Genomic DNA, 17,552 nt, shown 5'->3' with positions numbered 1-17,552 from the left:
GCAGAAGAAAGTATGCTTTTGTTTTTGGTTGATTACCTGCTAGCAGTTTGTCATTGAATCTTAAAATCCTTATCACTTGCTAGCACTGGCTTCATGGGGGAAAAACAATCAGAAACGGATAGTTTTTTCCCTGTCTGAAAGTGTTCGGGCTACTATCGTGTGTGTATGCGTGTGCGTGTGCGTGTGGTGTGGTTTAAAGGTCCCATGGCATGTGTGTGTGTGTGTGTGTGTGTGTGTGTGTGTGTGTGTGTGTGTGTGTGTGTGTGTGTGTGTGTGTGTGTGTGAATACACACACTGTAACGCAAGTGTTGTACACTTTGTTATTTGGATAACCGTTCTGCTGTTGGTGTTATGGCGCATAACACGCAACACAATAAGGCAAGTTTGCGTAAAGCTTGCATTTGGGGAAAAGACTAGACTGCGTCGGGTTCTCTGACGTCTCCGGTATTTCCACTACGAGACTCGTAGTGGGGGTTATCTCAGCCATGGTTGAGAAGGAATTGGGGGAAAGGAACTTTGGCTTTGACTCCCTGAAGTACACGAACCGCGACATGGAGGAGAAAGAGATTGCTGCCCGCGATTGTCTCCCGCCGCAGCCCCGCTGCCCGCTGCCCGCTGCCGAGGCACCACCGCCTCGCGGTTCAGTCTACTTCTGATTGATGTTGAAGTGGAAGAACCAGAGACGTCGGAGAACCCGACCCAGTCGTTTGAGATTCATGATATCGTCTGGAGGCATTCACAGCTTTTGGCTGTGATAATAAATATTATATGACATAGATATCTATGTATAATATGATATTATTTAGATATAGAGCTCCAGGACTCACGCCGGAGCACCCGGAGCGTTACAGAACACAGCCAAAAGCCGTGTGTGCTGTGGGCTGTAATTCTGTACCAAGGCTGAATTTCTTGAACGTCTTCAAGTACTGTATTTGGGGCCCACTAACACCTATATAACAGCATTCATAAAGTAGCATGCCATGGGATCTTTAAGAGATCTGCTCATGCCAGGATCGAGGTGAATTGACACATAGCCCCATAACCTTTGAGGTTGATCCCACTTCGGTTATTTGTTATGTTTTTACTCCCAGTGTTGTGGCAAAGCAAATACTGAGACATCTTTGGATAGGATTAAACACTTTCTTTCTGGATAAGCTTTCAGATACTTTGCTAATTTGACTTTGCTAATACCTTGCTCCCAATGGAATCTATCTCAGTGTGCGCTTTCTTCACTCTTCACTTCTTTCACCTGTTGCTCCAGGTTCTGACGCGACCCGTGATCAGGTCCAGTCCGACCATGACACACAGTGCAAGGATGTCAAGGGCATACAATTCGAGTGCTGGAAGTCCATTCAGGCGAAGGTAAGTTTAATATAAAAAGCGTTTCAGTCTATGGAGTGCTTGTGGTTTTATGCTGGGGGTGATGATTTGGGGAACGGAGCCAAGTAGGGTGTTCTTATGGTTCATATTCTCTGACCTTTTTTTCTCTGTCTTGTTTTAAGGACTGAGCATTCTTTTCGGAAGCCTACATCCAATCCACTAGGAGCCCGGGGGACACTCCCCTTTGGCTCCAAATCTCGTCAGAGAACAGGGACAAAAAAGCAAATAAGCCATGCTGAATGGAGGAAGGTAGAAAAGGAGAAGATGAAAAAACTGTTTGCAGAAGGACAGGACGTGACAAAGAACCCCATACATCGAGTCAGTTCACCGCCTTTTGAAAAACCTGGTAAGATTGGTTATATATTTAAACAGTCACAAGAAGTGCAAAACACATGCATGTACACACTACCACCACCAAGTGGCAGTGTGGACTATCATTGGGTACCAAATGTTTTCAAATGATGTCACGTCAATGTTACCTCATTTGGATAATTCCTGACGTTTGTGGATTGGGCCATGGTTTCATTTGTGGCAAATGACACAATACTCATCATACCTATAACAGACCTAACTCTATATTGTGTCACAAAAAACAGATTTGAAAAAAAAAAAAGTGATGCAGACAAGAGGTGCCAACCCTTCTTTTAGCTTTGTGCTTCATCAGAAAAATGTTGCATGTATTAATTATTTATTGATTCTTGGTCTAAGACCGGGTGCCCATCCTTATTGCAGGAGAAGAGATTAATTTAGTTTTTTTATCTCCGGTGGTATTGGCATGCTTTTTCTTCTTCCCTCACACTCCACTGTATTTCTGCGCATACTGCAGCACTGTGGAGGTGTATGCGTGTGTGTGTGTGTGTGTGTGTGTGTGTGTGTGTGTGTGTGTGTGTGTGTGTGTGTGTGTGTGTGTGTGTGTGTGTGTGTGTGTGTGTGTGTGTGTGTGTGTGTGTGTGTGTGAGGAACAGGTTTCTCGGTTTGCCTGAGAGATGGTGTGATGATGGTGACTCATCCATGGTTTGTGTGTGCATTTGTGTTTGTGTGTGTGTGTGTGTGTGTGTGTGTGTGTGTGAGTGACTATACCTGTGTGAGAGAGTGAGAGAGGGAAGGCAGCCAACGGTATAAATGAGCCATAACAAAGCCTTTGCTTCACATCGGAACACTGCAGTCCAATGTTGCGAGGCAGATTTCTCAAATACACCTAACGCATTCTGCTCAAAGAAACATTGATTTGAGAACCTGCTGGCTGCAAATAATAACCATCCCTTTAAGCCAGAGGTCGATGACATTCAGTTAGATGAGGTGCAGTCACATCCTAATGGTGGCCTTAAGACACAGTTATAGATAGTCAAGCAACACGAGACAAAATCGATCCGTCTAATAAAATTGTGTTTGTTCAGCTTCCGCCTTGCTGTTGTCAATTTGAATCATGTTGCTGGGATAATGAAACAGGTTTTTTTTTTCCCAGCCACCTCAGGATCTTTAACTTCTCGGACCCTTCCCAGCAATGAGAAAGATAAAGCAGTGAGTACAACATCCGATGCTTGTATTTTTAATTGCTCTTTGTTGTAATGAGAGTGGAACCGATTGGAGAGACACGGTGTGTACCATGTAGTACACAATACAAAACAAGATTACCTTTAAAATTACCATTTAGATGATTTTTGTAATTAATCATGTTTCACCTGCTTTAAGCTCTCCCCCATTCGTTGACTACACAGCTATTCATCAACGTTATTGTCACTCGACATTAGTGTAGAATAGAGGGAGGATAAAGGGAGAGGCCTTGAAGCTGAATGAGATCACTGGTTGCAGGTTTAAGAAAGGAAATTGATTAGGGTGTGAGTTGTCTCATACATTGGAAGACACAGGTGGTTCAGGGCTGTGCCATGCACCTTTGTAGTTTAATAAAGGCAGTGAATCATGCAGGATCAGCAGTTTTCACCTCAGACCTCAGAGTCACATGAAAATGAGCATAGGCCAGGAATGGATTTATATTTAACCATGCACATTTGTACACAACAGTGTTATGCTGCTTCAGAAAACCTTCGGGCTTTCAGCATTCTGGTGCTGTATGGGTTTTCAACAGTTTGTGCACTGTGTACGATTCAGACTGTTTATGTTTTTTAGTGAACTGAAAGGGAAAAATGCTGTGTCAAAATGAAAAATAACATCATTATCATGACATAATGTAGGCCTACCTTTCAGATAGAGCATACTAAGCATCTCTTTGGAAGGCCTCGTCCTCCGTGACCCTTTTTATGTGTGGTGGGGCCCAAGGTTCTGTTCTGGCTCCACCATTATTATCTATCTACATGCTGCCTCTTGGACACATCATTCAGAAAGCAGCTAAGCAGCTGACACACAGTTATACCTCCCATTGAGACTGGGTGAACCTAATGGCCTAGCTGCCCTAGCAGACTGCAATAATGACATTAAATTCTAAAAGTTACAACATTTCCTCCAGCTCAATCTGAAAGCCAATGGTTAATATGTTGTTCTTATGAACAACATATTATTATGAAGCCATGGCACAAGCCATGGCTTTCTGTTGGCCAATAATCTCCCGACTGTACGAAACCTTGCTGTGACTTTTGACCCAGACCTAACATTCAAGCCACATACAGTATATAAAAAGGAGTCCAGTCATGTTTTTTACAGATCAGAACTATCTCCAAAGCTAACCCCTTCTTTCCTCACACTGATCTACAGAAGGTGATGCGTGCCTTGGTCTTTTCTCGACCAGACTACTGCAACTTGCGTCTTGCCGGCTTCAGCCAAAATGCCCAATCCCCCTTTCAGTTAGTCCAGAATGCAGCAGCTAGCCTTCTCACTGGCTGCAATTGACAACAGCACATTACCCCATTCTTTGCTGCCCTCCCTTGGCTTCCCATTAAGTAAAGAATTAATTCTAGGATTCTACTAATTACTTTGAAACCCCACCGAGGTATGGCCCCAAGCTACGGTTTGGACCTGTTCAATCCCTTTGAGCCAGGACAAAGCCTTTAGGTCCTTAGGTAGAGCAAACTGTTCCACAATTTAGGCTAACATCGAAAGATGAGCGGGTGTTTTCCGTTAGGGCCCCTAAGCTTTGGAACACAGTGCCAGCCACCATTAGGCTATGTCATTGAAATCCCTTCTGAAAACACACTTTAACATACTGTCCTTCATGTGATGTCATCCTTTTTGCTGCCATACATCATGCATTTTTGCATGACATTTTTTACTTAATTATTATTTTATTATTTATTAATATTTAGTCTAGTTTAATGATAAGATGTCGTTAGAATATTTTTTGGACAATTTTTGTATCCTTCAAAATGCTTTTTTACATTCTTTGTGTTTGTTGTTGTATCCGCTTGTTTTAATATACAAACACATCATTATGGCAGTTTTATAGAGTTGCTATATAAATAAAGTTATTATTATTACTATAATGACTATAAATGACCTTTTAGACAGCACACTATAGAAGCTTCACAGTATTGCCACAGGCTCACTATTACAGTTGATGAGATCATTCTACCATCTTCTGCTAATGTCATTCTATTGTACCATTAGCACTCTTTGTCATTATTGTTGTGTTGCTTCAGTCTATTTGCTTATATTCATTCATTTATATTCATTTTAATTTTGCACTTTACATAGGGCCATAACAAAGTCCAAAGTCAGACTGAAAAAATAAGACCGGTGGAGCAACCATCACCTGTAAGCCCGACCATGGCAAAGAGCAGAGCCATCCAAGAGAAGAGGAAAGAAATAGAGGAGGTACAACACACACACACACACACACACACACACACACACACACACACACACACACACACACACACACACACACACACACACACACACACACACAAGCTCTGTGGTTTTAATAATACACATTGGCCTGGAATAATAATTAACTTGCTAGAGGGGTGCAGTATGCTACTTGGAGGTCCCTGCATCTTCTTGATCAGTCTGAATTTATCTGTTTACTGCTTTGCTTTTACCACACCAGCCATATGACAATTGTTTTCAATGAATTTATCTGAACTAAGAAGGATGAAGAGAAAACTATGAACAAAAACGTTTAACGAAAAATAAAATTTAAACTTAACATGTTGGCCACAAAGGTTATGGACCAGAACTGTTACACCAGTTTATTCAGGATTGATGTTGATATAACAAGGTCTACTACTGTAGCTTCAGAGCAGTACGAGAACGGCTTTTATTCACACCAGAGTCCATATTTTAAATGGGTTAAAATTTAAGTAAAATTAAAAGTAGGTTAAGTAGAATATTAAGACATATTGATAAACATCCAAATTAAAAATGTCAACAGCATGGATGTAGTTGAGAAACCACGACTGAATGGTGGTGTGGTGGCTCTCACACACGTGCTTCAAAAGCAAGCTTCCAGGTGACGGCACATCACATGAGGCCTGGTGCGTAGTGTGTGAGTGAGTGTTTCTCTCAATCCACTTCAAATTAAGAGAAGGTGTCTCATTTTCCTATCTCCATGGTTACAGCAGAAAGAAGGCTCTTTCAGAAAGCCGACAATACAGGTCGCCGCGCACAGGCTGGCGTGCACGGTGCACGCGAGCGGGCACACGTGCACACGCACACGGACAATGATGATTCCGTGCGAACTGACAATAAAGTATTATCTTATCTTATCTTATCTTATCACGCACGTCGTCCTCGTGTGATGAACCGACACTGTGAGAAAAGATGAAATGGATGCTAATCTATCCGTGCTATCTCAAGCCCTAGTGCTGTGCAGTTCAAAGGCCCGCTTCCGAGCAAAACAAAAGAAGCCCAACGTGTGTGTGTGTGTGTGTGTGTGTGTGTGTGTGTGTGTGTGTGTGTGTGTGTGTGTGTGTTTTTTTCCTCCAGGTTTATCAACGGGACTGTGGCACGTTTAGCATGGTGGTGCGGAAGCTGGTCTCCAAGGACCCCTCGTTAGTGCCTCCCATCCGCTTCTCTGTGCAGGAGAATCTCAAGGAGATAGGCCTGCGCTGCGCCGCCGCCATGGACCAGTTTATAGCCCAGTATGACCTGAGTGCGCCCCCCCCAGAGATGCACACATAAACACACATGCTCCTCAGTTTTATTGTGTGTGTGTGTGTCTTAGATTAATTAGTTATTTCCTGCTGTCTGTCACAGGCACTCATAAAGCTCAACCTTCTGCTGGCATATTGTGACCCACATGCAGTGTCAATGATTCGGATATATTCATGTAAATAATGTTTTAATAATTAATATCGCTTTTGTAGAGCTCAGTTAAATGTCCAGATCTTACTTGTGTCTTGGTGTTTTATAAAGAAGATGAACCAAAAATGGCATTTTGTATATCTTTATGGTATTAGTGAATCACATTCACCATACATGGTTTATTCAATATCAGAAGGTAGATGCTTATGCTAGAAACCATGGTATTGCGCAACATGTGATGATCCATTTTATTTTCATGTGAGTTGAGCTGAGCAGGGAGTTTGTGAAGAGAGGGTAGACAGTGGCCATTGAAATGGTTCTTTCGATCACTTTACCAACCGCTGTCCACAACAACCACATCAACCAGAAAGCTTGGACATTGACTGGCACCCTTCTGGTTATTCATTGTAATACACTTTATTTCCATATAGGACGACAACATTAAAAGGTACATGCAAATCCTCCTATCTCTACCCTGTCTTATACAAATAAGGATTCTTAAGTTACAAAATATATTTATATATAAATATGTAAGACAATATGTACATAACATTTACATTACTACATCCAATACTTGAAAGACATTTTTATTTCTATTTTTGTTTACTTTATATACATTAAACAGGTATCGTTAATTTATTGTCACTATTAATTTGTTCTTTATTTATCCAACTAAAAATAATAAGTATTAAAAAAAGAAGTATGTTGAAGAAAAGAAGACAGGACCGTACCTGACGTTACGTTGCCTGATAGAACAAGGAGTTGAGGCCTATCTAGGGACCTGCCATTGGTGAAGCATGGAGAGCGGTCTATGTAGAGCACATGGTGTAACAGACTATTTACATAAGGTGATAACTTGGTCTGCGAGCCAACACTTTTCCAGCAGCTTTTGGATTCCACTGTGGTAAACTAAGCCACAGCTCAGAACCTACCCCACAGCTTTTCTCTATTCCTATCGCACAGCATTCACTATTCCAACACACTATCTCAATGTGTCCCCCCTCTTGGTAGGTTTACTCCAATGGGTTCAGAGCACTGGGCTGTGAGTAGAGGCTGGCCAACACTGCCCAGTTTATACAGTGATACAAAAAACTCCCCTTTTGACATGTTAAAAGGACTCTGGTATAAACTCTCACACACACACACACACACACACACACACACACACACACACACACACACACACACACACACACACACACACACACACACACACACACACACACACACACATTAGCCAGTTATTTGAGACCAGACCAGACTATATGCACGATTATCGATCAAACAGATCCTTATTTAGCTGTCCCTTGATTTGAGTCTGCTGTGTGACCCATCTTCTCGCGATAACGTCATACTTTGTAGGTGTACACAAACATGAGTTGTGTTAGATCACAAACAGCAGGATTCTGCCATTTCCTTTCTTCATCATCCGCTCCAACGCTCAGTTTCTCTCCATTTTACTGTACACGCAGTCTCTGTCCACTATCTCTCTTACACATCCCACTCCCTGCTCCCTCCCACACATCCTTCTTTCTCCCGCTCTCCAGTCCCCGTATCCTCTCCCTCACATCTAGGAGATGGCACAGTTCTTGCTCTTTCTCCTTTGGCGGGTGTGCATCTGACCGTGGAGGGGTCCGTGCAGGGGCGCGTGGTGGCCCGGCATCCCGGAGGGGCTGTAGCGGTGCCGGAGCTCCTCGTTGTTGATGTAGCGCAGCTGCACGGGCCGCGGGATGGCCTCCCCCTGGAAGTAGGCGTCGTCCTCCTCCGACTCCGAGCTGGAGGAGCAGCTGGAGCACCAGGGGTCCGCTCCCTCTCGGTAGCCCTCGGCCCAGAGCGGCCCGCCCGGGCCTGGGCCCTGCGGCTGCCAGCCCGCGTTCTGCAGGGTGAGGTCGGAGGTGGTGCGGGGGCAGGGCCGGTACTGCTGCTGCTGCCTGTAGGCGCCCGGCGCCAGGCCCAGCAGCAGCTCCCGGGCGGCGTGGCCGGTGGGGAAGCGGTCGTAGTCCTCCTGCACGCGGCGGTGCGGCGGCTCCGCCACGTGGGCGGGCCGGTCGGCCACCAGGTGCAGGGCGTTGTCAGAGCGGGAGCGACGGGAGCGCTTGTGGTGTCGTCCGCTGCGGTGCTGGCTGTTACCGTGGTTACCGCGGCGGTGCTTGCGGCTCCTCGGTTGCGGTTGCTGTTGCTGGGTTACGGGTTCCTGCCCGTTAGGGTGCCGACGAGGGGTTCTCTCGCTCATGGATGACATGCGGATGTTTCCGCTGCTGCCGATCAGACCGGCGTGACCGTTGGCGTTGAAGGCCAGGGGCCGGGAAGGGTCCCAGTACTGCAGGGGGTAGCCCACCCTCAGTGCAGCATCCATGTTCCCGTACAGGCGAGAGGAGGAGAGGGACTCTGTGCTGTGGAACTGCATGGAGGAGCTGAGAGTGCCCATGTGGCTCTTCTCAGATACATTCACGCCCGAGTCCTTACTCAGATCAGGCATAGAGAACCTGGACAGATGCTCCTGACGCTTACTGACCCCGTCCAGAGAGTTGCCTGTGGAGAAAACAAGTGACATTCTGCATTAAATATTGCATCAGATGATGTGTGTCCTAACATTCCCGATACCTGTCTGTTCTTTCCTGTGCTTTGTTCTACATCAAATAATACTTCACCTGCGGCGTTGGATGTGATCAGGGAATCCATGGATCCGCGAGGAGTCTGCTCAAGAGGAGTGAGGGTTTCTTGGAAACTCATGCCATTGATGGGGTTCCTCCGAATCAGTGGGGGCCTGTTCGCCCTCTGGAAGCCATGCAGGCTGATGCTCCTCTTGTCTGAGATGCCCTGGCCCTGGCTGGACACCTCGTTGAAGCTCATCTGGGTGCGGAGCTTGGTGGGCCGGAACTCATCCTGGCTGTGATGGATCCAGTTTTCATTGAAGGATTGGCCTCTCAGGGCGGCCATCGGAGTTCTCTTGGTGTTGCCTTGTTCCTTACCCCAGGAATCAGGCCTCTTCCCTGGGTTGACGGGGCTCTGGGTGGGCGGGTGAGGGTTTGAGTTGGGGTTGTAGCCCTGTCTGGGATTACATTGGCCCAGCATCTGTATGGGTGTGGGAGTGGGGGAGGGTTCCCGCTTGGCGCTTTCATAGGCAGCAGAAGGGTAGGCCTCATCCCTACTCATCCACACCTGGTTGAGGCTGGGGGCGCGGCTGGGCGTGCGGCTCGGGGTTCGGCTGGGGGTCCTGCTGGGCGTCGGCCCAGAGGAGACGCTCAGGCGGTCCATCTGAACAGAGAGGGGGTCTATCTCGGCAGACATGCGGTCGGGCATGGGCGCGGAGGCCGGCTGCCGGGCCTCTGCATTCCGTCGTTCCTGGCTCGCATTCCGACGTTCCTTTTTCCCAACCTTGGTGCTGTGGCGGGACTCCCGGGACCGGGCGCTCTGGAAGGCCGAGTCTGAAGAGTCCGATTCATTCGGTTCCTGATTGGTTCACACACAAAAAACACTATGTTAGGGTCATTGGTTAAACAACGTGAAAAAACGTGAATGGGTGGGAGTAATTCCCGGTGTACTATGCATTCATTGCGTTTTTTCAATGTACATGATGGCTTACCTGTCCGGCACTACAGGAGCGTGAGCAGAAGATCTGGCCCTGCTTGGGGAGGAAGGGGCGGCCCAACAGGGAGCGCTTACAGCGGGCGCAGCAGAAGCACTCTTCTGTGGCGTGCCAGTGCTGTCCATCATAGGTCATCTGACCTTGGTCAATCCCTGCAAGCCAAGCCGTAAAACACAACTTAGATGCAGATCTACGAATTGAAACTGTTGGATGATATAGTCAATGAGATCCCGATTTTATTTTATTTTACATGGTGAAGGGTTGATCAAATCTGAAAAATAATATACTGAATAAGGTTGTGTATACTCCACATGGTTTCAGCAATCTGAACCAAGACTGGAACCATACCTTTGATGGTGTGTAATTAGTCTGTAGATGAAACTAATCGGAAATATGTGTGTGTGGTTATTCTGGTGACATAAATAAATACAAATATATCATGAATAAATGAGCTCTGGCGCTACCTGGGTTTATGTCCCTGAGGGAAAATAATATTTGTTCGGTTACACTCAAATGCCTGATTATGCGGTTGGTAAAATAACACAACACATTTCATTGGATGCGATCCAGAGCTAGGGGAACTAATCATCTTTCCTTGCTTCCATCTGGATGCAACATGGCATCATCTGAAACAAGCAGAACCCTCCACTGTTACTGAAGCCAGAGAGGATAATAAGCATCCACCTCTCACTGCGCAGACTACGCCTCTCTGCAGCTGTGTCGCGCACAGGGCCGGGGGTGCATATGTTACCCATTGTTAAATGTGTTCCCTAACGTCCTCCCTGGAGCTTTCCTTCACAGTGAGCACACGCCGTATTCTTCCTTGTTTTTTGACATTCTCACGAGCATTTCTACATCCTTGTACCGTATCAGCAGTTCAGAGGATCTTAATTATGTCTAGGGCAGTGGACATTTTTAAGGGTTGCCTGATATGCAGAGGAGGCTGTGGGAGAATGCTGACGTATAAGCTATGGATATTGTTTGATGGCATTTAAATTAAGGGTAGACAATATGGAGAGACAAAGCCATGGCCAAGGCTTGATTTGGAAAATATGCACCTTGGAAAGTCCCACTCCTCCCCCGAGGCCTCCCTCCTAATCCACTCCCCCAAAATACGTGACTAGCTTGCTAGCTTCAGTAATAGGTCTGCCTAGCCTTGTGTGAGTGATTGGACAGGGTTATTAAAGGCCTGCAACAGCCACAATCAATCCACTTATTGATTGATGTTGCAATGTACATAAGGGGTTAAAATCATATGTGGTGAAGCCACAGATGTAACACTTTGTAAAGATATTGTGGTTGGAAGGAGTTTCTACCCCCAAAGAATTGGGGTTCTGTCTGGGCCAACAATGGTTGGCAAACACCGATGGTTAGCGCGGTCACCTATGTGCTCGCCACAGGCGTCGCAGTACTCGGCGTAGAGGGACTCGAAGCAGTTGCAGCAGTGTGGGCGGCCGTCCTTCATGATGTAGCGCTGGCCGCCAAGCGTGACTTCGCACTCAAAGCAGCAGAAGTGCTTCATGTGCCAGTGCCGGCCCTCCGCTTCGGTGCATTCGTCAGCAAAGATGATCTGCATCAAGTACAATATAAAGTTTATTAACGCTGATTCACTCAAAGGCAGAGATAGCAAATCCGTCTGACGGCTAAAATCCATCGACAAGGCTTTCAGGATGGAAGGTGGCCGTGATAATAGACGAACTGAGCCAGAGACGGAGCCAAACATTGACTATTAAGAGACATCTTCTTTAGTACTAATGTGAGCCCGTCAGCGGTTGATACAATCAGCGTTTCACCAACGATCCTGCTGCTGCCGCGTCTGGGCTCAGACCGGCCATCGTTACTCTTTAAAGGTATGTATTTGGTATTATTAATTCAGAGCGAGTTGAAAGGCTCTTTGACCTAAATCAACCGTTTCATGGCCTCTGAAGCGTTTGAAGGTTTTCGGCGGGGGCGGGCGCACCTCATCGCAAGCACAGCAGCGGGGCTTCAGCCGCTCAGCGTGGTGTCGGCCACAGAAGATTTTTCCGTCCTGGTAGAAGTATATGAGGTCCACCAGCAGCTCCTCACACATGTTGCACACAAAGCACTGGGGATGCCAGCACTGCCCATGGCCAGTCCGGGCAGCAAACACGACGATTTCCCCTCCGTTGATCTGCCCACCGCACTATAGAAGATAAAGAGGGGCAATGGAGAACGTTATCAGTAGTCAGAGAGGCCTGCATGGTGTTCAAATGACACAGTGATAGAGAAGATAGGAAAGGTATAGAGCCAAAAAGAAGTACTTTTGGTGCCGGTACTGCTGCTGCGGTACTGTTATATGTCTTAAATTGCACAAATAGGGAATTATTATGGCAATACTGTAATATTAATAATACTAATGACATGCACTTTATATACTAACTAGAAATATAGAATATATATTATATAGAAACTAGAAAATAGTTTGGGGCATTTATATTGAAAGCACAAACTAAAACACAGCATGGAGAATGTAAGACCACTACCTGCTCACACCCGGCCCCGGTGATATTAAGGGGGAAAGGACGCACACTGCCCCTCCCCAGGTTGTCCATCTTCCTTTGGTTACTGAAGAGCTTCAGCTCTCTTTTCTCCTCCTCGTCTAGAGTGTTGCAGTAGCGCACCTGACCCGAGAAGAAACACATAAAAAAATCCATCTCATTTGTATTCAAATGCCTAGACTTATCCATTACAAAAACATGGTTGTTTTTTTACCTCATTGTCATGTGGGGGCAACTGCTGAAGAAGTTGTTTAATGCGATATTTCTCTCCTGGGCTGTTAACATAGGGGACCTTGTCCTCCGGTAAGCAGCTGTAATACTGATGCACCTGGAACAAGTACACAACACAAGGCAGTTGATGACCCAAAATAGAATCACACTTATGTTTGGTCAATAGTTAACGTTAAAAGTTAGTTAATGGTAAAATAGCTTTTTCTACTGGGTCATGTTGTAACCATGGTAACAGACTGGCACATCTGTCCAGAGGTTTGTTGAGCCAAGGATGAAGTACCTAGCTGATTAAAATATTTGCTATGCCAATGTTTTGACATCACTGTTCTTAGATTTGGCCGGCCAAGTTCAGCCTTTATGCGCATCAAGTTTTGTGTTTTTCGGTCTGCTTTTATCAGCACAGCCCTTGAAACCAGAATCTGGAAAGGAACTGTATATTTTGACAGATGACATTCAGAATGCTGTGGCAGCTTTTGCTTGTCTTGCATGTGTGAGACAGGAAGAACAACAACATGAGACAGCACAACTTATTGTAATTACGTAAAATCTAAACAATATTATTGCAGCAGTACTGCGTTTAGGATATTTATACTTATGGTCAGGATGATAATGATGATGAGGCGGAGGAGGAAGATGGTAACAAATATCATGCTAAAAATTATAATGAAATGAAAACCTTTATATTTAACTGGTTGCAAGGCAAGTTTATGTTATATATATATATATTTTAGATCTATTGCAGACTATATATATACAGAGACATATATGTATATATATACACTAAAGAAAGCGTATATATATACATGTATGTATATGTATGTACATATACATACATATACATATGTATATGCTTTGTTCATTAATAATATAATTATATTTTACAATTATTTTTACCATAATTTATAATTCTTTTTAGCATCATCTTTATATATAAATTGGACGTCAAACAAGGGGCAGCTCTGACTGTGTTGTATCTCCTGTGGCATGAGAGAGGCCGGGACCCTGCATCCTGTCAAGACAGCTGACTGGAGAAATGACTATTATCAAGCATGCTTCTCCTCTATTAGTGCAGCTCTGGGAGGTCCGCTGCCACACACTGCTAGACTTACTTTTAAATTACACAGGATTCAGTTCAAGCCTTCTTTTTCCCTGGGAAGCCGCTGACATTTTGAGCCCTTCAGAGCTTTACTGACGTCCTTAAATAATGTGTGATGATATGAAAAAAAACAAAAAAGTATAGATGAATACATGAGGATCCATTGTGGTAAAAAAAATAATGCACCAAACATTCAGGGAAATAATAATTATAAATCATATTTTCATTACCACATGCTAGATATTTTCTTGATAATAATAACATGACGTGTAAAGGGTGTGATGAGAACAGAAGCTGTAAGGAGGAGAAAGGTGTGGGTTTATATCTGCTTTGGTGGATCTGCCTCACCTGTTCTGGGCTGAGGCCAGGTGGGGCCCAGGCGTATTCCTCCAGAGCACAGCCAGAGTCGTCGTCCGAGGTGGAGTTCCTCTGGAAGTCATACATGAGCTTGGTGACGGGTGTCTTCTCCATCTCCAGTGGCATCGCTGTCAGAACATGCTCCTCCCCTGGGCCCTCTCAGCAGCACACTACTACGGCAGGTCTATAGGGGGGTGGTGGGGGGGGTGGTGGGGGGGGGGGGGGGGGGGGGGTGGAGGTAACAGGAAGTGGAACCGTTTTAAACAAGCATGAGAGAATAGGAGAGCGATTATACACTGATAATAAGCGGGCCATTAAAAGGAAACAAATGATAGGGGAGGAGATTAGCATGGCAGAGGAGGTGAGAGAAGAGAAGTGTAGCCTCTTTAGTATTCCAGGCTAAATCTGGATACTGCAGCTTTAGTTTTCCCAGTGGTACATACCAGGTGCATAAAGACAAAAGCACAGATGAATTACAGAGTTTTAAGCAAGGCTATACAAAACACGGCACACATATACGTCAAGTGTTAGTGCAACAGGAAAAAGCGACAAATAAACAACATTTATGATACTGACTGTTGTCACTATTAGAAAACATTGGTTTGTGCATACAACGGTATTTGGATGAATCAATTAATTAATAGTGTGAACGCTGTAATTAGGCTATTTTAAAGAATGTAACTATTTGATATGCTGTTAAGCGTGTGGCAGGCCAATGGACAGTTCTAATTTAGTTTACAAATGTTCCACACACATACAAAGAGATGAAAAATGTAAATGCATGCACACACACACACACACACACACACACACACACACACACATACACACACACACACACACACACACACACACACACACACACACACACACACACACACACACACACAAACACACACACATGTACATTTATGTTCTACAAGGACACAGACAATAGAGGCAACAGACAGGATGTAAATGTTTCAATTTAGTGCAGGAGGACTAAGAAACAGAGAGAGACAAATCCTCATACTATATCCAAGGGGAAAGAGAGAGAGATGAAGGAGGGAGATATATATATATATATATATATTCAGAGAGATGTAGATAAAGATGGAGAGAGAGAGAGAGAGGGAGAGAGAGAGAGAGAGAGAGAGAGAGAGAGATAGGAAGAAGAAGGGCGAGAGAGATGAGACAGGAGGGATATAATTGGAGAGAGAAATAGGGAGAGAGAGAAAGAAAGAGGGAGAGAGAGAAAATGAGAGAGAGGAGGGAGTTATAGGTAGAGGAAAATATGGATAGATAGTGAGAGAGAGAGAAGGAGAGAGAGAGAGTGAGAGAGAGAGCGAAGGAGAGAGAGAAGGAGAGAGAGAGAGAGAGAGAGAGAGAGAGCCTCTTTGGATTGAGAGCTTAACAGCTGCACTCATTACTAATACATGAATGATTAGCAAGGGAAAGTATTTATGCCATTAACAGAAACATGTAATAGAAGCACAATTCATTTAGTAAGTAAGTGGAAGATTTATTGGATCCAGCACACATTAATATTTAGCTACGAATAAAATTTGTATAAGTGGAGTGAAGAGAAATCCATCTCACTACATGGTTTTCTAGTTAAACGTCGTCTGTGGCTTAATGGCGGTGTGAGCCATTAGCACATTCCAAAGCAAGCACAGGTCGACCTGTCTGTGTGCAGAATCAAAGTCACAGATTTATGTCAAAGCAATGCCTGAATACTTTTCCAGTGGCAACAGGCACACGTCATGTGGCTTGTATGTCGCCCCCCACCCCCAACTCTACTGGTACATTGCGACTGTGATTTTACCTCTCAGTGCTAAACAAGCAAGAAATAAACACAGAAGTGAACGGACCTATTTGGCAGCGGTTGACTTTTGCAATGACCGGATGCAGGTGACTAATGCCAGAGTAGTGTTGGTCTATAGATGGACTCTGTGCTTCCCTTTGTAAGAGAACGGTTGAACGTAGGTGTGCGCAAGACCTAACCTACCCTCTAGCTGGGAGAAGAGAGCGATAGAGTCTCTTTGGTAAACCGTGTGTGCGTGTGTGTGTGTGTGTGTGTGTGTGTGTGTGTGTGTGTGTGTGTGTGTGTGTGTGTGTGTGTGTGTGTGTGTGTGTGTGTGTTTGCACACATTTGTTAGTGTGTCTATGATTTTTGACGTAATATAACACGCCATCGCCAGCCTGAGTGATTAGTCATAACAGGCATTCCTGTTTTTCTTCCCCAGCAACACAAGAAGAGCTAAGTGCTACTTTGAGCTGTGAACTTCTGTTTCCTGGAGGGAGAGGGAGAGAGAGAGAGAGAGAGAGAGAGAGAGAGATAGGAAGAGAGAGAGAGAGAGAGAGAGAGAGAGAGAGAGAGAGAGAGAGAGGGAGAGATAGGGAGAGAGAGAGAGAGAGAGAGAGAGAGAGAGAGAGAGAGAGAGAGAGAGAGAGAGAGAGAGAGAGAGAGAGAGAGAGAGAGAGCCAGAGACAGAGATGTTACTTTTGGTTTGCAGTCGGGTGTCATAGCCGTTCAATAGGCATTCCTTTTGATTTGCGTTCACCGCCTCATACTCCTTAATCTACTTGACAGTATTGACAAATTAATTGTTTTATGACTGTATTATTCTTCTTCTACTTGATTTGAAGACTTCTCAGTCTCGGTAATTGATGGATGATATTAACATGTATATGCATTTAGCCTTGAGATTGGATGTTCGCATTAATTTTTACTTTCTAGCAATTAAGCTGTAGATGCTATGATCCGAAGCGACTGACAGTGAAATCAGATACAGGTTGTTAATTAGCGGAGAGGGGTTAGCTATCGTACCCAGTACCTTTCAGCTGGGAGTCAAACACTAGCACCTCTCCACAATCCACCTCTATCCCTTCACCCAGACACAAATAAAGACGAACCGGGATGAACGGTCACCCTCTGTAACGTCCCGCAGGAGACAAAGACATGCCAGTGGACCCCCTATGTATAGAACCCCAGGGAGAAAACATGGGAGAGAAAGCAGAGAGATGAAGAAAAGACGAGTGGATTCAGTGTTAAGAGCAACGCTTCTCCTTTTCCACGTGTCATGCTTCACCCACCTCCCTCCATCCTCCTCCCATCCTCGTGCGCTTCTGACAGGCTCTGTGTGGGCGTGCATGAGGGAGAGAAAGAGAAGCAGAGGGAGTGATGGAGAGAGAGAGAGAGAGA

The 17,552-nt window shown here is 45.1% G+C and overlaps 2 protein-coding genes across 2 annotated transcripts; one reads left to right on the top strand and one right to left on the bottom strand.

Moving 5' to 3' along the window:
- The first annotated feature begins 6 nt into the window (after positions 1 to 6).
- Positions 7 to 6,717, top strand: LOC311377403 (uncharacterized protein). Its single transcript, XM_084491300.1, has 6 exons — positions 7 to 10; positions 1,262 to 1,362; positions 1,503 to 1,726; positions 2,846 to 2,901; positions 5,026 to 5,145; positions 6,259 to 6,717. The coding sequence occupies exons 2-6, from the start codon at positions 1,298 to 1,300 to the stop codon at positions 6,451 to 6,453; spliced, it is 660 nt and encodes a 219-aa protein (XP_084347426.1). The 5' UTR covers positions 7 to 10; positions 1,262 to 1,297; the 3' UTR covers positions 6,454 to 6,717.
- Positions 6,718 to 8,146: 1,429 nt separating this feature from the next.
- On the bottom strand, positions 8,147 to 14,509 carry LOC311377404 (prickle-like protein 2; the record flags this gene model as incomplete). The annotated part of the gene is made up of 8 exons (XM_084491301.1): positions 14,360 to 14,509; positions 12,899 to 13,012; positions 12,670 to 12,807; positions 12,126 to 12,329; positions 11,549 to 11,735; positions 10,163 to 10,317; positions 9,228 to 10,029; positions 8,147 to 9,108 (listed from the first exon to the last, which is right to left on the bottom strand). The coding sequence occupies exons 1-8, from the start codon at positions 14,492 to 14,494 to the stop codon at positions 8,147 to 8,149; spliced, it is 2,697 nt and encodes an 898-aa protein (XP_084347427.1). The 5' UTR covers positions 14,495 to 14,509.
- Positions 14,510 to 17,552: the final 3,043 nt, after the last annotated feature.

This window comes from Micromesistius poutassou, assembly GCF_964030765.1.
Source record: "Micromesistius poutassou genome assembly, contig: SCAFFOLD_5146, whole genome shotgun sequence".
Lineage (NCBI taxonomy): Eukaryota > Metazoa > Chordata > Actinopteri > Gadiformes > Gadidae > Micromesistius > Micromesistius poutassou.
The sequence above is the reverse complement of the archived record's forward strand: the minus strand, read 5'-3'. Positions and strand labels throughout refer to the sequence as shown.